General features: G+C 46.2%; 1 protein-coding gene across 1 annotated transcript; it reads right to left on the bottom strand.

Moving 5' to 3' along the window:
* Positions 1-14,206: 14,206 nt before the first annotated feature.
* On the bottom strand, positions 14,207-16,245 carry LOC132045630 (peptide-N4-(N-acetyl-beta-glucosaminyl)asparagine amidase A-like). Its single transcript, XM_059436215.1, has one exon. It carries the CDS (start codon positions 16,231-16,233, stop codon positions 14,446-14,448), a length of 1,788 nt encoding a protein of 595 aa, XP_059292198.1. The 5' UTR covers positions 16,234-16,245; the 3' UTR covers positions 14,207-14,445.
* Positions 16,246-19,624: the final 3,379 nt, after the last annotated feature.

Genomic DNA, 19,624 nt, shown 5'->3' with positions numbered 1-19,624 from the left:
CCTCGTATTCTAGCAAGTTTTCCTTGATTTGGCCGAGGCAACCGAGCTTAGCATATTGAGCCCGCTTCGTGGCTTTGTGCGGCCCATTCTTCACGGCACCGGGTAATTCCATCAGTTCCTACGGAACCGGAGACAAACTCCCTTAGCAACTCGTCTCTGTGTAATCCGGAAGATGTCGGCCTTACGGGCCTGCACCTTGATGGCACCGGCATGCGCCTTTACGAAGGCGTCAGCCAGCATTTCGAACGAAGTGATCGAGTGCTCGGGTAGATGGTCATACCACGTCAGCGCTCCCTTCATAGAAGTTTCCCAAACTTTTTCAAAGCGATCGACTCAATTTCGTTTTCTTCCATATCATTGCCTTATGGCGCGTGCATATGAGGTCACGTGCTCGTGTGGGTCGGTGGTGCGCGTCGTATTTCGATGTCGGGCATTCAACCTCTTTGGGATCGGCTTCCGCGCTTGGTGGAAAAGGCCTTTGGATGTACCTTTTTGAATTCGGCCCCTTCGGCAAAGGCGGGGCCCCCGGTATCCGGTCCACCCGAGGTTATATGTTTCAACCTTCTTCTCGGTCGAATCCACCCGTTTTGCCAAAGTCTCGAGCATCTTTAGGACTCGGTGGAGCTGAAGCAGAAGCCCGGAAATCATTGCTCTCGACCACCGTATTCGTTCCTTCCGCTTTGCACCTGTACCCTTGGCCTTTTCCGCCCAACCTCTTCGTGTCCACTTTGCAACCGGGCAATCGCCATTCCTTGCTCGGCAATTCTTCTTTGTTCCCGCAACATTTCAAAAATCGAGAAATTAATGCCGTCATTTGGTGCCTCGGGCTCCTTCCGCTTTGGGTCCGAGATAATGTAACGAGTTATGAGTTCTTAGAGGGATCGGTGGCCGGTAGGGCGGCATTCTCTTGATCCACGGTGTTTTGCCGATTGAGCCCCTCCGAGTCGACGGGGTTTGGGTCGGCAGATTCGGCGGCCCCCGTTGTTCGCTCGCCTCATTTTACGCCACAATTTCGGTGTTGTTAATGTGACCGGATTGCCCGACGTCGGCCATAGATTTGTTTTTGACGAGACGAACGGAGGGTTACGGTTTAAATGAGTTTGATAAGAATCAAGACTAAGAACTATTATCCTAGCCCCGCGGTGGGCGCCAAACTTTACCCCGAAATTGGATAATCAATTGAATTTGTAAGTGGATATAGGATATGTGCTTTGTTCTTGACGTATGTTAGATAAAGGAAATAGAGATTGGAAGGCTCTCCAATGAAGCGACCAAAGACGTAGACGTTTGTGGGCAATGTATTATATGATCGGCACAATTCTTGAGAGAAAACGGCCTTGGCGAATAAATGAAAGGAGAGTAAGTATATGAGATCCTTTTCTTACAAATGTTCTTGAATTTAAAGGAGCCCACCTTCACAAAGGAGGGGGTGTCCCATATTTATAGTGCTCCTCCGTGGGCTTCGTACAATGTGAATTAATAAAATAATAATAACAAGGACGGCTACGAACGGATTTGGTGGGATTAGACTGACGGCGCCGCCTGACACACGCATGGTTGGTGGTTGACCACGGCAGGACGCTACTGACGCGTGGCTCACGTGCAACGGCTACACCGGACCAACGACCATTCGGACCAGCGGCTACACCGGACCAACGACCATTCGGACCAGCGGCTATACCGGACCAACGATAAAGGTGGTGGACCAAATGGTGTCCTTGCTCAGCTCCGGTCCAGGCGCTCCTCCGGGGCCCGTGTCATCGAGCACGTTCCCATCTTCCTTGCCTCGACTTCATTGGTTTACGTTATGTCCGGCTTTTCCCCGTATACACTAATTGTACAAGTATTAAGTTAGGTAATTTCCTGTTTCACACTTTACATTCAAATTAAAATGTGACATACAAGATACCCCATACAACTTCAGATAAGGATGAATGGATGATAGTGATATATCCCTATCAGATGAGAGGTTGAGCAAAAAGACCGAAAAAAAAAGAAACACCTCATGCTAAGATGAAAATTAACTTTATAAACTTCTTTTCACTAAGTTAACCTTGTATGACAAGCGAAATTCTTACCCCGAAATTGGATAATCAATTGAATTTGTAAGTGGATATAGGATATGTGCTTTGTTCTTGACGTATGTTAGATAAAGGAAATAGAGATTGGAAGGCTCTCCAATGAAGCAGCCAAAGATGTAGACGTTTGTGGGCAATGTATTATATGATTAGCAATAATTCTTGAGAGAAAACGGCCTTGGCCGAATAAATGAAAGGGAGAGTAAGTATATGAGATCCTTTTCTTACAAATGTTCTTGAATGTAAAGGAGCCAACCCCCACAAAGGAGGGGGGTGTCCCATATTTATAGTGCTGCCTCCATGGGCTTCGTACAATGTGAATTAATAAAATAATAATAACAAGGACAGCTCTGAACGGATTTGGTGGGATTAGACTGACGGCGCCGCCTGACACACGCATGGTTGGTGGTTGACCACGGCAGGACGCTACTGACGCGTGGCTCACGTGCAACGGCTACACCGGACCAACGACCATTCGGACCAGCGGCTAACGACCAACGACCATTCGGACCCGACCCAACGACTATACCGACCAACGATAAAGGTGGTGGACCAAATGGTGTCCTTGCTCCGGTCGCTCCTCCGGTCGGGGCCGCTCGCTCCTCCGGCTCGGTTCCGAATGTCATCGGCACGTTCCCATCTTCCTTGCCTCGGCCCTCACTTCATTGGTTTACGTTATGTCCGGTTTTCCCCGTATACAGATAGCCCCTCACTTCTCGTCATGCCGATCCATCGGGATAACGGGAAGTGAATAACCTTAGAAACCGGTGACTCGGCCAGCTCGTTCTTATCTTTAAATTTTGGCGGGAATGACCACGTAACGCCTCGCAACCGCCTTTTGCACGTTCGCCACGCCGCCTCTCATTAATGATGGGGACACGCGGCGCTATGCGATTGGTCACCCTCGGTAACCGTTCCTCTTCCTCGCCTATATAAGGCCCATCACCTATTCATTTACCACTTTCACATTTTGTTTCTCTTCAGCCTCCTCTCTTCTCTACATCCCTTCACATTCTCAGAGATTGCTATCTGCTGCATCTGACCTGCAGTTTGACTCATTAACTCAAAATAAATGCAAAAGAGTTGATTTCGCCAATTGTTTCGGTTTGGTTGCTGCTGTTTCGTCATCCCCGAATCACCAGTTCCTTCACTTCCCTTTTCACTTTTTAAACCCTTCTCCTTTCACACTTTCGAAATGTCCGAGTCCACTTCCCACGAAGTTCCACCGACGTCACCCCCGGGATCCGGTCCTGCATCCCCGGCTAAAATCGAGCTCGCAGTCTCGGATATTATTCCGGCCAAATTCAATTTTAACAAAGATCTCGAGGTCGACAAGCCGTCCTCGGTCTCGGACAGGGGATACGATGTGAGGCGATACCCCTCATCGATTACCGAGGAAAGACTCGACGTAGTCCGGGCCGACTGCGGATGGGATACCCGCCCGGTGTAGGGTTTTGCACCGGGCCCGGATGAATTTGTCACCGATCACCGAGAAGGGTTCTTGTTCGTATACACTTACCCTTTTACCCTCAAAATCGATCCTCCGATTGATCCGGTCATCCTTGACATGTGCCGGACCTATGGCGTGACTTTAGCGCAGATCGGTCCGATCGTTTGGAGGGTCGTTGCGTGTCTCCGGCTTTTAGCCAACAACGCCGAGAAGGGATTTACGCTGGGCCACTTGATACGCCTGTACTCCCCGAGGGTCTTTCGGGGCGGTGTAATAAAACTTGTCAAGCGAAGCCGGAACCCGTTCTTCTCGAAGATGGACGAGGACCGGGATAGGGGCTGGCTAGAGAGGTACGTCCGAGTGAAAACCGAGGACATCATCCCTGCCGACTTCAGGCCCTTTCCGGAGGAATGGAACAATAAGCGTAAGCTCGAATTTTTGGGCAATCTTTCTTGTGCATTTAGTCGTTTTCTATTCATTCTTTGGTTTTGTCGACTCATTGCCTTCTCTTTTCCCTTACTCAGCCAACGGATACGTACCTCCCGTCATCCGCGATCTGAGCGAATGGGTTACTGCGCTCCTCCGCCAGTACCCCTATGAGAATCGGACATGGGCCCACCTGTCTCGTGGCCGGTGGGTGGCGCAAAACCACGGTAATACGTTTATTCCATTACGTGTTTGTTGGGCTCCCTACTGCCCGTGGCCCTTTGAATTCACTATCTCCGTTATTGCTTTTGCCTTTCAGGTTTGCCCAAGGGTTCGGTGGCCTCGAGGCCAGAACCGGGAACCGCTTGTCCCGCACCGTCATCCGGGTTCGACACGGCGGGTTCTTCCCGTGTCCTTGACGATGCCGCCAAAAGAAAGAGGACTTCCGAGAAGGCGCCGACAACAAGAAGGAAGAAAGCACGGAGTGTTGCCCGGTCATCGAGGGAGGAGGCCGAGCCCGACATCGTCATTCGGAGGGTCGGCCCGGTCCCTTCTGTGGCCCCAATTCCGGAGGAGGCGGCCTCCGTTCAGCCCCTTCCTTCTATCAGCGAAGGCCCGTTGGTTTCTGCTCTCCACTCAGGTGCGGAAGAAATACTTTCACCGGTCCCCCTTCGGTCGATTGACTTTGTCGACATTTCAGGTGAAACTTCTTCGGAGGATACTCCCCTGCAAAGGAAAAGACCCGGGGAAGCGGTTGCTGCCGAGGCCGGTGAAAGGGCAGCTGGAGAACCGGAGATCGAGGACCCCTTAGGTGTCCGTCCATCTTCGAGGTACGAGCCTGTCGTGACTGCGGAGCCCCTGGCCTTTGCCGAAAACATTGAGGCCGCTCCAAGTTCCTCCACCCCAGCTCATCGGGTGGATGATTTCGATGACATGTTCTCGGGGACTCCCCCCGCTTCCTGCGAAAGAGCGGGCTTTGGTCATCTCCCTATCCCTCGGGTCACTAGGCCGGCCAACCGAGCATCCGAATCTGGCGCTAGGGACAGTTTGGTGAACGTTTTCCCAGCCCCGAGCGTGGAACCTCGGAGGACCCGATCAGCAGTGGTCACTGTCCCCGAGGACTTTAGCTTCTTATCACGCCCAGTGGGTGTTGCGAGCTATTTGCGTCCCCTTGTCTCGGATTCGGACAAACGCAAAATGACCGGGGTCACTTGGCAGTGCCTTATGAACGAGGGTATGCACGCGGGCAACCGGGTAAGATTCTTAACCACCCTTGTACATTCTATTCTCAGAATGCCATCCCTTCTTCGCCTAAGACCTTTGGTTTGTCTTATCTGCAGAGTGTGGTGCTGGTCAACGAGGCCTTCATCCGTGCCCAACACGAGATAGACGACCTCCGGGGCCAACTCGATGCCCAGGGCCGGGAGACGGAGAAATATCAACACCTTCTTCAGCAGAAGGAGGGAGAGTTGAGCCGGGTGGCCGTGCTAGCCAATCTTCGCCCCGAGCTCGATGCGGTTAAGGAGGAGAACCGTCGTTTGGCGAGCGAGCTGGCCGCCATGACCGATTACAACCGGAGTCTCGAGGCCGACAAGATCGCCCTTAGCCGGGATAAAACCCAATTCTCTACCCGGTTGGACGAACTCGAGGCCACGGTTTCCCAACTTCGGGGAGAGAGCTGGACTCGGTGAAGGCTGATGCTACGGGCTTGTCCGAGAGGAACCGGCAGCTCGAGTCTGAGGCTGCCTTGTTCAATGAGCGCAGTAGAATTTTGGAGGAAAGAGCCGAGGAGCGGGCCCGGATATGTGAGGGTATTAGAACCGAACTCGAGGGGGCGAATAAAGCCAATGACAGCCTTAAGGCCCAGTTGGGTGAGGCCAACCATGTCAAAGATGACCTCGAAAGAAACCGGGCTCACTCAGAGGCCAAACTGGCCAAGGCTGAAGCCGATTTGGAGGAAGCATGGAGAAGTGTGGAGGCGGCCGAGGCTCATACCGCTATTGTTGCCGAGTATGAGAAGTGGAAATCTCGGCGCCTCACCCTCGAGCAAGTTGAGCACGGCCTCGAGAACCTTCCAGCCCTGATACTAGAAGCCAAAGGAATGGAGGATAAGGCCAACCACGCTCTCGGGTCCGAGTCAGATGACTCCGAGCGGACCGAGTCCGAACATTCATCCTCCTCTAGCCATGCCGGATAGTGTAGAGCCATTACTTTGGCATCTATCTTTTTATTTTTCATTTTCATAGAACTTTCATTTTTTCTTTTTCTCAATGTAAAGAACATCAGTTGTTTATAAATGAAAAGTGTATCTTTCCAGCTTCTTCGTTTGAATGTTTGTCATTATCCTTTCCGCGATTGTTGGTCCGTTTTCACGGTAAGGTGGCTCGTGGTCACCGATTCATCATGCTTGTTCGGTTTTTTACCCGACTCTTCGAGAGTTCGGTTGTCTCCGAATGTCGAGGGTCATTTTACCAGAGTCGACATTTTACCTCGGCTTTGTTTTAGGGCCGGTGTCTTTTCAGCCTTGGCTAATAAAGTGGCAGCCCCCGTTTGGGGGTCTTATCGAATCTTTGGTCGGTTGCCTTTGCTATTATGTAGAGTACAATTTAACAGGAAGTTGCTAACGTTGATGCTTTTGACAACTTTATTTTTGTAACACGTTTGTACATACGAGAGTTTTGACTCTTTCTTCTTTTGCCGTAGCAAGTAAAAATGGGACACGATTCATTATGATCGTTTGGTCCTTACATTGGAGGCTATGGCCGGTGGCCGGGCCTTATTTTGCCGTAGCAAATTTTGGATGGGACACGATTCGTTATGATCGTTTGGTCCTTACATTGGAGGCTATGGCCGGGCCTTATTTTGCCGTAGCAAATTTTGGATCTTCCTGTCCACTCGATTTTACGGTATCGTCTTCGGTGCGGTGTGGCACTCCCCGAAAGACTGATCCGAGCTTTAAGGCCGGGTGAGTGCTTGTTGTACCCTTCATACTCGTTCGGTAACACGTTGTACTTGTTGCCTCGTTAAAAACCTTGTCGGAAAACCCTCTTTGGGACAAAACCGTACTAAGGAAAAGAGTGCAACACGTGTTTTCAGGCCTAGATTCTATTTTCCATCCGTTCTCGACTTCCTGCAAAAATGAGAAAGGTTAATGAGAGAATACGGCCCATACCTTAGCAGTAGTATTTCTTTAGATGAGTCACGTTCCAGTTGTTGCGTAGTCGTTGCCCGTCCATTGATTCTAACTGGTACGATCCTTTGCCCGTTATACCGGTCACCTTGTACGGGCCTTCCCAATTCGGACCCAGCTTCCCCTCGTTGGGGTTTTTGGTGTGCAAGGTGACCTTTCGAAGCACTAGGTCCCCCACTTGGAAATGTCGGAAGCGGGATCTCCGGTTGTAGTATCTTTCCATTCTTTGCTTTTGGGCCGCTATGCGAATAGACGCGCATTCGCGTAGTTCGTCCGCGAGGTCGAGTTTCACGGCCATGGCTTCCTCGTTTGACTCCCCGGTGGAGTACCTGAAACGGAGAGTCGGTTCACCGACTTCTACGGGGATAAGAGCTTCGGCCCCGTATACCAACGAGAATGGAGTTTCTCCGGTGCTCGACTTGGACGTGGTCCTGTAAGCCCACAGCACCTCCGGTAATACGTCTTTCCAACGGTGCTTCGACGCTTCAAGCCTCTTCCTTAGACTTTGGATTATTGTTTTATTCGTGGATTCCGCCTGTCCGTTCGCGCATGGGTGATACGGGGTTGATACAATTTTCTTGATCTTCAATCCTTCGAGGAAACTGTTGACCTTGCTGCCCACGGGCTGAGGGCCGTTATCACAAGTTATCTCGGCGGGGATGCCGAAACGGCAGATGATGTGATCCCATATGAAGTCGATCACTTCCTTCTCTCTTATCTTTTCGAAGGCCTGTGCTTCAACCCATTTAGAAAAATAGTCAGTCATAAACAGAATGAAACGGACCTTACCTGGCGCTTGGGGTAGCGGGCCCACGATGTCCATTCCCCACTTCATGAAAGGCCAGGGTGAGACCACCGAGTGCAGTAACTCCCCGGGCTGGTGAATCATCGGGGCGTGTTTCTGGCACCCATCGCACTTTCGGACGAAATTCTTAGAGTCATCATCCATCCTATTCCAATAATAACCGGCCCTGATGATTTTGCGGACCAGCGCTTCGGCACCGGAGTGGTTGCCACAGGTTCCTTCGTGGACCTCTCTCAATACATACTCCGTTTCGCCGGGGCCCAAACATTTAGCCAGTGGGCCGAGAAAAGATCGTCGATACAACAGACCATCCACCAAGCAAAATCGAGCTGCCTTCGTCCTTAACGACCGCGATTCCTTTGGGTCGTTCGGGAGCTTGCCGTCACGCAAGTAGTCGATGTACCTGTTGCGCCAATCCCACGTTAGTCCCATTGTGTTTATCTCGGCATGTCCGTTTTCTATGGCCGTGTTTGACAGGTGCACTGTGGTGCCGGAGTTGATCTCCTCCCCATCGACCGAGGACCCTAAATTTGCCAGGGCGTCGGCCTCGCTGTTCTGTTCCCTCGGTATGTGCTGCACGGTCCACTCTCTAAATCGGTGAAGTATCACTTGGACTTTCTCGAGGTACCTCTGCATCCGTTCATCCTTGACCTCGAAAACACCGTTGACCTGGTTTGCGACCAAGAGCGAGTCGCATCGAGCTTCGATGCATTCGGCTCCCATGCTCCGAGCCAGCTCCAAACCTGCAATCATAGCCTCATACTCGGCTTCGTTGTTAGTCAATTTAGCAGTTCTAATTGACTGTCGAATGATATCCCCGGCCGGACTTTTGAGGACGATTCCCAGCCCGGAACCTTTAAGGTTCGAGGCCCCGTCCGTATGTAGAGTCCAAATGCCCGTGGTATTTCCCGAGGTCAGCAGGAGTTCCTTCTCGACCTCGGGGACCAAAGCTGGGGCAAAGTCGGCTATGAAGTCGGCCAAGACTTGGGATTTGATGGCCGTTCGGGGTTTATACTCGATGTCGTAGCCGCTAATTTCTACAGCCCATTTTGTTAACCTACCGGACAGCTCTGGTTTATGCATGATATTTTTCAAAGGGTAAGTGGTCACAACACGTATAGGGTGGCATTGAAAATAAGGTTTGAGTTTTCTGGAGGCGCTTACCAATGCTAACGCCAATTTTTCCAAATGAGGATACCGGGTTTCTGCATCCCCCAAGGTTCTACTCACATAATAGACAGGGAATTGCGTACCTGATTCCTCTCGGACCAAAACGCCACTTACCGCTACTCCGGAGACAGCTAGGTAGAGGAAAAGCGGCTCGTCGGCCTTCGGTGTGTGCAGCAACGGGGGGCTGGTCAAATACCTTTTCAGCTCTCGTAGAGCCTCTTGACACTCCGGTGTCCAAACGAAGTCGTTCTTCTTTCTGAGCAAAGAGAAGAAACGGTGGCATTTGTCGGAGGACCTCGATATGAATCGACTCAGTGCCGCTATTCTCCCGGTGAGCCTTTGTACCCCTTTTATGCTGTTCACGACCTCGATGTCCTCGATGGCTTTGATTTTGTCCGGGTTGATTTCGATCCCCCGGTTCGATACCATGAAGCCCAAAAATTTGCCGGATCTCACCCCGAAGGCGCACTTCTCCGGGTTAAGCTTCATGTTGTATCTGCGGAGCACATCGAAGGTTTCCTGCAAATGCTTTAAATGGTCCTCTGTTTCCAGGGACTTAACAACCATGTCGTCAATATAAACTTCCATCGTTTTTCCTATATGCTCTTGGAACATTTCGTTAACTAGGCGTTGGTAAGTTGCACCGGCATTTTTTAATCCGAAAGGCATGACGTTATAACAGTAAGTCCCGTATCGGGTTATGAAGGATGTTTTCTCTTGATCCTCCGGGTGCATCCGGATTTGGTTATACCCGGAGTAAGCGTCGAGAAAACTTAACATTTCATGTCCGGCCGTAGCATCGATCATTCTATCGATGTGCGGCAACGGAATGAATCCTTCGGCACGCCTTGTTTAAATCTTTATAATCGACACACATCCGAAATTTATTACCTTTTTTGGGTACCACCACCACATTAGCGAGCCAATCCGGATATTTCACCTCCCGGATGGAACCAACATTTAAAAGCTTTGTTACCTCGTCTTTGATGAAGGCATGCTTTGACTCCGACATGGGCCTCCTTTTTTGCTTCACCGGGGAAAACTTACCATCCAAGCTAAGCTTGTGTGAAGCTACTTCCGGTGATATACCTGTCATATCTATATGCGACCATGCAAAGCAATCGGCGTTAGCTCGAAGAAATTCAATTAATTTGTGCCTGAGCTCCGGGGTAAGCCCCGTGCCCAGGTATACCTTTCTGTCGGTAGGAACTCGAACGGAATGATGCGCTCCAGCTCTTCTATGGTCGACTTGGTTGCGTCCGAGTCATCTGGCGTGACAAAAGATCGGGGCATCCCGAAGTCATCCTCTCCGTACTCCGGATCCGCTCCGATATTCTTTGATTGCTATTGGGGGGCTATCTCCCCGGTTGCACCCTTTTTCCCCTGAGCCGGTTCCTCAGGCCGGGGTGCTGATTCTTCTACGAAACATCTCCTTTCTTTGCGGGTTGCTCACCGCGGACGGTTTTCACTCCCTCTAAGGTGGGGAATTTCAGCATTTGATGCAATGTTGAAGGCACCGCCCTCATGCTATGTATCCAAGGTCTGCCCAATAACGCATTGTACTTCATGTCCCCTTCGATCACGTAGAACAGGGTTTGTTGAATGGTGGCCTCGATGCTCACGGGCAGTGAGATCTCCCCTTTTGTGGTTTCGCTCGCCATGTTGAACCCGCTGAGTACCCGGGTTGCCGGCACGATTCGATCGAGCAGTCCTAACTGTTCGACCACTCTCCATCGAATTATGTTGGCTGAGCTACCTGGATCAATTAAGATACGTTTAACCATAGTTTTAAAGATAAGTACAGAAATTACCAATGCGTCATTGTGTGGTTGAATGACGCCCTCTGCGTCCGCGTCGTCGAAGGAGATGGAAGCTCCGGATAAATGATCTCGGGTACGCTTTTCCCGAACGATGGAAATCTTAGTCCGTTTCATTACCGGACACCTAGGGACGTCAATCCCCCCGACTATCATATTGATCACATGCTGGTGTTCGACCGGTTCGATCCTTCGATGAACTTCTCTCTCCTTGTAATGACTTTTGGCTCGTTCACTCAATAAATCTTGGAGGTGGCCGTTTTTCAACAACCGGGCTACCTCTTCTCTCAACTGGCGGCAATCCTCAGTTTTGTGACCGTGGGTTCCGTGATATTCACAAACCATGCTCGGGTCCCGTTGCCCCGGATCTGTCCTTAGTGGCTTTGGCCACCGAACATCCGAAACACGACCGACGGCCGAGACAAGATCCGAGGTACTGACGTTGAAGTTGTACTCCGAAATCCTTGGAGGACCTTTATTGTTGGCTGAACTCCCGGTATCGCTCCTGAACGAGGGCCCCCGGCTGTTTAGCGGGCGCGTGTCCATTCTGCTACCTCGACCGGAGAGGTGGCTCGGGCCTTCCCTTGATTTTTCCGTTTTGAAATTTGATCGCTCCGGGTGCGAGTATGGCCGAAACCTTTCTTTAGTCGATTCGGATTTTGCTTCGTAACCCTTCCTTGGTTTCTCGAAGCTTCTGTTCATCTTTGACTTTACCGGAGAGAGTTCGAGCTGGTCATCCTCTACCCGAATCTTCGACTCATATCGATTGTGGACATCGGCCCATGTTACGGCCTCGTATTCTAGCAAGTTTTCCTTCAATTTGGCCGAGGCAACCGAGCTTAGCATATTGAGCCCCTTCGTGAAAGCCTTGTGCGGCCCATTCTTCGGCACCGGGTAATTCCATCCGTTCCCTGCGGAACGGGAGACAAACTCCCTTAGCAACTCGTCGTCCCTCTGTGTAATCCGGAAGATGTCGGCCTTACGGGCCTGCACCTTGATGGCACCGGCATGCGCCTTCACGAAGGCGTCAGCCAGCATTTCGAACGAAGTGATCGAGTGCTCGGGTAGATGGTCATACCACGTCAACGCTCCCTTTGATAGAGTTTCCCCAAACTTTTTCAGCAGTACCGACTCAATTTCGTTTTCTTCCATATCATTGCCCTTTATGGCGCAGGCATATGAGGTCACGTGCTCGTGTGGGTCGGTGGTGCCGTCGTATTTCTGGATGTCGGGCATTCTGAACCTCTTTGGGATCAGCTTCGGGCGCTTGGTGGAAAAGGCCTTTGGATGTACCTTTTTGAATTCGGCCCCTTCAGCAAAGGCGGGGCCCCCGGTATCTGGTCCACCCGAGAGTTATATGTTTCAACCTTCTTCTCGGTCGAATCCACCCGTTTTGCCAAAGTCTCGAGCATCTTTAGGACCTCGGTGGAGGAACCGGCCCCAGAATCATTGCTCTCGACCACCCGCTGTTCGTTCCTTCCGCTTTGCACTGTATCCTTGGCCTTTTCCGGCCCAGCTTCCCCGTGTCCACTTTGCAACCGGGCAATCGCCATTCCTTGCTCGGCAATTGCTGCTCTTTGTTCTGCGCAACATTTCAAAAATCGACGCAAATTAATGCCGTCATTTGGTGCCTCCGGCTCCTTCCGGCTTTGGGTCCGAGATAATGTAACTGAGTTATGAGTTCTTAGAGGATCAGTGGCCGGTAGGGCGGCATTCTCTTGATCCACGGTGTTTTGCCGATTGAGCCCCTCCCTCGAGTCAACGGGGTTTGGGTCGGCAGGATTCGGCAGCCCCCGTTGTTCGCTGCCCTCATTTTCTGCCACAATTTCGGTGTTGTTAATGTGACCGGATTGCCCGACGTCAGCCATAGATTTGTTTTTGACGAGACGAACGAAGGGTTACGGTTTAAATGAGTTTGATAAGAATCAAGACTAAGAACTATTATCCTAGCCCCACGGTGGGCGCCAAACTGTTTACCCCGAAATTGGATAATCAATTGAATTTGTAAGTGGATATAGGATATGTGCTTTGTTCTTGACGTATGTTAGATAAAGGAAATAGAGATTGGAAGGCTCTCCAATGAAGCAGCCAAAGATGTAGACGTTTGTGAGCAATGTATTATATGATTAGCAATAATTCTTGAAAGAAAACGGCCTTGGCCGAATAAATGAAAGGGAGAGTAAGTATATGAGATTCTTTTCTTACAAATGTTCTTGAAATGTAAAGGAGCCAACCCCCCCCAAAGGAGGGGGATGTCCCATATTTATAGTGCTTTGCCTCCATGGGCTTCGTACAATGTGAATTAATAAAATAATAATAACAAGGACGGCTACGAACGGATTTGGTGGGATTAGACGACGGCGCCGCGACACACGCATGGTTGGTGGTTGACCGGTGACAGACACTACGACGCGCGGCTCACGTGCAACGGCGCGGTATGCGGACCAACGACCACCGGACCAACGGTTATACCGGTCCAACGACCATTCGGACCGACGGCCACCCTTGCAACGATAAAGCTGGTGGACCAAATGCGCTCCTCCTTGCTTCGGCTCGGTCCAGCGCTCCTCCGGTTCGCTCCTCCTCGGTTCAGCTCGAATGTCATCGGGCACGTTCCCATCTTCCTTGCCTCGGCCCTCACTTCATTGGTTTACGTTATTTTAAATTCTTAGATCCAATATTCAGTAGTTTAGGTTTTGGCCCTAAAAATTCTTTACATTTTATTGACACCCAAAATCTCTAACGACATTAAACGACTCCTATATAGTGATTCAAGTACACGTTACACGTACCAAGATATAACTAATTGGACTGTTCCAATCTTTTCTTTCATTGTACCCATCTTGCTGCTAAGTCTCTGAATTTCAAAAGCTTAAAAAATGTTTTTTAAGACACTTACTGTCAATGTATATTTAGATCTTTCTGCAATCTATTAAAAAAAAGAAAAAAGTCTGCTCCATCTTTGAATGCTAAACTCCCATAATGATACAGCAGCAACTGGTAGCCCATAGTAATAAAACCACCAACTGTTTTAAGTGAAAAACGGCACTTGTGAAGTTGCAACCTATGATTATGATATGAGGACTTGGATTTGTTGATGGGTCTTCATAATTCATATAACAAATTTATACGACTGAAGAATAGTGCTTGTATTTTATATTATTAATGTTGTTATTACCGTTATTCAGAGCTCATTATGAAAACAGAAATGCAAGAAACAAGATCCACTTCAGTGACTCCTCCAGGCTCCCGCATCCCCAAGACAATGAAGGTTCAATACTCCGGTTCATATCAAACACAAAGACAAGAAACAGCATTACATCCAGCAAATCATTAAAAAAAAGTGAATTTCCTAACACTTCACATCCTTATTGAAGCCTGCACCTTTGACACAAAAACATAAATTGTACAGGCAAACTAAATTTGGCAAGAAATTTGGAATCAAAATTTCCTACAGTGTTTCACACGGGATGCTTGTAGGACAAAAAAGGGATTCTTCAAACAGGGTGTCACAAAGCAGAAAATGAACCATACTTCAAAGGAGCTGCTGCACAAAGACTGTTTGCAGTGTCATTCATAAGCTTGCCATTGACAGCTGAAACGACACGAGAGTAGCAATCAGCTTCACCAGAGTAAGAATAAGTTTGTTGAGTGGTTGCTCCACCGTACAAAACATTGCGATCTTGAACAACCATCCACCCATTGCATTGCTGCCTGTTTGTCAAAGTACTTGAAGAACCTCCGTCCGACTTCTTCTTCTCCTTCCATTCATGGTCTAAATAAGATTGTATCAAGCTTGTACCATTCTCCTTCGCTGGAAAAGTCTTAGTGGTTATAGTAAGCGGAAATTTCCTCTTCACTTTGGTCTTAGAGATTGTGCTACCACTATCAGACAGCACTTCAACTTCCATCTCTTCTTTCACTTTTTGCTTAATATGTTTCTCAGTTCCGTTTAGATAAAAGTATATTTTGTTCTTGAACTTCAATTCTCGCTTAGTTATGGTAGTCAAATTCCCTGCTGTTGAGTTCACCCAAGAAGAAATCTCGCTCTTTCTCTTCAACTCAACCTCAAATGACCCATCCAGGGCTAGAAAACTCGATTTCCGCTCAATCTTGAACTTAGGGGTACCCAAATCAAGAGCGTTAGCCTGCACTTGACAGAGCAATGTGCAATTGTTATCCACCCAAAGGTGCAAATTGGCATCTACAAGCCAGAATGGGATACTGTCATTCACCCCAAGCCCAAGAAAATGGGCTTGACCGTCGAGTAGAAGCCCCAAATATGGCGTTAGGTCAATGTCGTAAGAAGGAAGATCAAATGCCCCAATTGAAACCAGTGGTTCCCAGTACAGAGGATTAATTCCACCTGTAAAAACAACAGGAAATGGAACCACAGATCCTACCAAATTCTTATCTATATTCACCAAAACTTCCCTGTACGCTCCATGACCTCTCTTGGTAGTCAAATTATTCATTTGTATGTACGAATCAGGAGGATTCGAGTACCAAAACTCATCATACCCGTGTGATGATACGTAAATCTCAATCACAGCTTTGTATGTATTCTTAGGAATAGTAACTCTCTTCCCATGCAACTCCGATTCGTTTAGAACTCGGAACCAAAATCCTTCGCTCCCATTTCTTGATATTGGTATTATCAAATCTGCTGGTTTTTCATACTCAATACTTCTCAAATCATTCACTCCCATTTTTATCGGACTATCCACAACCATATCATTAGGATCCATTTTCTTAACATCATAGTACAGGAAACTAATGTTGACATTATAAGCACCTGTATAAATGTCGTTGACCATATTTTCCAGCATGACAGAAAGAGATATATTCTGTTTGACCAGAATAGATGAGTACTTTGTAACATCCTTTGTTACAGTCCAGTAAACGCCGCCGTCATTAGGCTGGGCGGTGCTGGTACGTAGGAGCTCAGCACCGCCAAGCCAGAACGGCACGATACGTTCATATTGTAAACCTTTGGAAGAAGCGTTGAACTGAAGTGCCACGTGTGTCCAAGAACAGTTGGTTGGAGGTGAGTAAGTGGTGGAAACAGGTGGAAGACCAATTGTATTGCTGAAGTTGTGCTTGAGGATATGATAAGTGCATGAAGGAGGGAGTTTTGGGAATGGTAATGGATGAGTTATTTCAAAGTATTGTTGTGGCTGTGAAGAAGTGTTGTTGTGGTGAAGAGTGTGTTTGGTGAAGTGGGAATGGTGTTCAGGTAATGAAAAGGAAAATGGGGTAATAAAGGTTAAGAAGAACAAGAAGATGAGAGCAGCCATGAGAGGAGGATGAGGAAATACATTCATTTTGAGGGGATTTTAGGGAGATACCTTAGATTAGATGCATTTCAGGAGTGAGGGCACCCAGCAGGGTAGGTGGTATGAAGCGGGGATCCCATCCCATGTGTGCTTTTGACTAATCTTATTAGGAAAACGAGTGGGGAAGACATGGGCATGTTGTGGAAATGTAAAATAATTAGCCGCGTTCTCTCAGCATATAAATCTAATTAAATAATTTGACCTTACTAAGGGTGTGTTTGGTATGACGGAAAATGTTTTTCAAAAAGATATATTTTTGAGCTGAATAATGTTTGATTTTTCTACTTATTTTAATCTTTAATGTTTTCCGCAAGTTTGTAAAAATATTATTTTAAAATTTATATATTTAAAGCAAAACCAGTATGAAAATTTTGATTCAGAGTGCAACTTTGGTGGTGGGGAGTATAGGTTAGGAGGTGGGGTAGGCTGCGGAGAGGGAGGGGAGTGGGGGTGGGCCACCATAAAAAAATATATACAATAAAAATTTTTTTAGAACCCCATGTGGAATGGAATTCTAAGGTAATATATATATAATCCTAAAGGAGAACCTATGCTGTACTAAGTTCTCATATGATATTATCAATATTAAGGACAGTTATTTCGGACCAATGTGCTATCAAATGTAATTGTAAAAAACCGAAAATAAACTTTTTTACAAAAAATAATTATTTTGGAACGCTGTTGGGGGGAGAGGGGAGCAACTACTGTTTGGGGGGAGTAAGATTTTTTTTTTTCAGAATTCATGTTTTATAATTTTTATTAAAAAGTAAAGTAAAGTATAGAAAAAAAAATCGATGGGGGCTGGTGGAAGGTAGGGTGGGTGGAGGTGGGGTTTGCAGGGGGAGAGGGGGGTTTGGGGGGGGGGGGAAATCAAAATAAACGATAAAGTGGGGTTGGGTTTGTGGGTGTAGGGGGTGGAGATGGGGTTGGGGGTTTTTTCGGGAAAAGGCGTTTTTATTAATTCGAAAAATGTTTCCTCAAATTTTTATGGAAAACATTTTCACCTATTTTGAACATCACAAAATATGAGATTTGATGACGTAAGACAAAATATTCAACTAAAAAAATAATGAAAACATTTTCCGTCATATCAAACACACCCTAAGTGCTCCCTTCATCTCCAAATTAGTGTTGTTTTCATTATTAAATAGCGAAGCAAACAACAACATTAAATTATGCAATTTCACAATCTTAATCGATGAAGGATAAATGTACGTTGAACATTACCGATAGGATAGTGTAGCAAAAATTTCTTTTATCGAAAGGACTAGTGTGAATGGTGTTGGATCTCCGATCATTGTTATAATTCCAATATTTTGATTATTTAAATGTTTCTTGAGAACCGTACACTATTTAGAAGAAGTAATTCTTCAATATAAGAGTATAGTTGAAATAAAATGTTTTTTTATATAAATTACTAAAATTTGTATACTATGTAACGTCTTTAAAGGTAAACACTTATTTTGTAGAGGAGGAAGTAATAAAATATTTAATTAAGCGAGAAAGGTATATATATAAAACATATTGGAGATGGCAATTTCCATGTCGACTTCACACAACGTATTGACGGTATAGTAGTAGAGGAATGATCTCGACTTTGAATGTGTAAACATAAACAATTATAGAAAAGTCAATGAAATAATGGTGCTTACTAGAACATGGCAACAAATGGCAGATTAAAAGAGAAGGTCATGGTTCCCGACTATTTTCGAGACCCCACTTACGTTTTTTTAATTATTCTCACTTATCTAAAGTTTCTTGTCTCTTTCTATGAAAAATTTTCTAAAACAAAATATACATCGTTTCTGGAAAAGATTATCAAAAATGGTTCCTTATATTAAAGTTGACTTTATTTTGGTCCTTATTATATACTCTTTTCATTTCATATCATTTTCCATATTATTAAAAATATCTATCGAAAAATTACTTATCAATTTACAAAATCAATATAGAATTAATAACGTTTTTCTCATCCTACCGATATTATATTAAGCGTTTTAAAATAATTAATAGTGATTATAATGCATTTATTGGAGAGAGATAATTAAAATATACCCTTATTTATAATTTCATAAAGGGAGTGTAAAGATGAAAGGGGACAATTAACATGGGACGGAGTTTTTTTTTGAATGAGTATAAAAAGGTTATAGATAAAATTGGTCCAAAAGCCATAAATCTAATAAGCTTTTGAAAAAGTATTTTAAGTTAGCTTTGCTCTCAGTACCTTAAATAACCTTTAAAGACTATTATTCCTGGTAAAAATACTCATCTAATAATCGTAGCTAATAAAATTACCATAAACAGCCACACTTTGTTAGATAAACTCCCTGCCCTAATTTTCTAGGGAAACTCTCTCTTTGTCGCTTTCTTCTTGATTACCAAATATGTTAATCAAAAGAAATAGTAGGGAAGAATTAGCCCCATGTTATGGTAAGAATTTTTTGTTTGGGTTTCAGAATTCGATATAATTTACTGTTTGCTAATGTTATTGTTTGCCCATTCCAAGTAAAATGGTACTTGACATTTGTTAGTTCAAGTTTTCCAATACTAAAAATTACATTTGGTATTTTGATAGTGGTGCCAAAATTGAAGCCTTTTGTCTCTAATGAAGTGTTGAATAGTGGTCAAGAGAATACTTAGAAGTAGATGCATATTGTGTAAAAATATACAATTTAACGAATATCTAGAATAGCGATCGTCGTTTTGTTTGTTGATGGACCCTATGTTCGGAGTCCGCAACTTAAATAATCCAAAAAGTACTAAAATACCTCATTAAAAAGAGTTATTAAAATGCCTTTTGAGCACTAATTTAGTGTCGAATACCTCGTTTACTAAAAACTGGCCGAAAATTCAAAATAGTTTTGAAATTCTTTATTCAAAAAAAATAGTTTTGATATATAGAACACGTTTTTTCCGTAATAATGTGCGATAGCGCACCAAAGATGCGACTTTGGATCGTCGTAAAAAAGTTTTGTATCTATTATATATAGAACTTGATATCTTTTAGGGTTTGATTAATTTGGAGGGAATTATTATTACGCAATAAAACTAAGATAACTGTATTTACAAATACACAAAATATAATATTAACATAAAATGTACATTTTATTTACAAATACACAATCTCCATCCCCCTAGGTCCCACATGTGGGAGCCTTTAGAATAACCTTAGGCCTAAGGTGAACCCACCACCCCTACCACTCTCACCATCATCTCCATCTCCCCTCTTCCTCTTAATCTATACACGTAGTATGGCGTGATCATCCTGCGTTCCCATCCTGGGGGCTTGTTCAAAACATGCTTCCTATGTAGAGACGAGGGCCGAAAAATGTAAGCATACCCGTGAGATCTC

This window comes from Lycium ferocissimum, unplaced genomic scaffold (genome assembly GCF_029784015.1).
Source record: "Lycium ferocissimum isolate CSIRO_LF1 unplaced genomic scaffold, AGI_CSIRO_Lferr_CH_V1 ctg7371, whole genome shotgun sequence".
In the NCBI taxonomy this organism is placed as follows: Eukaryota; Viridiplantae; Streptophyta; class Magnoliopsida; order Solanales; family Solanaceae; genus Lycium; species Lycium ferocissimum.
The sequence above is the reverse complement of the archived record's forward strand: the minus strand, read 5'-3'. Positions and strand labels throughout refer to the sequence as shown.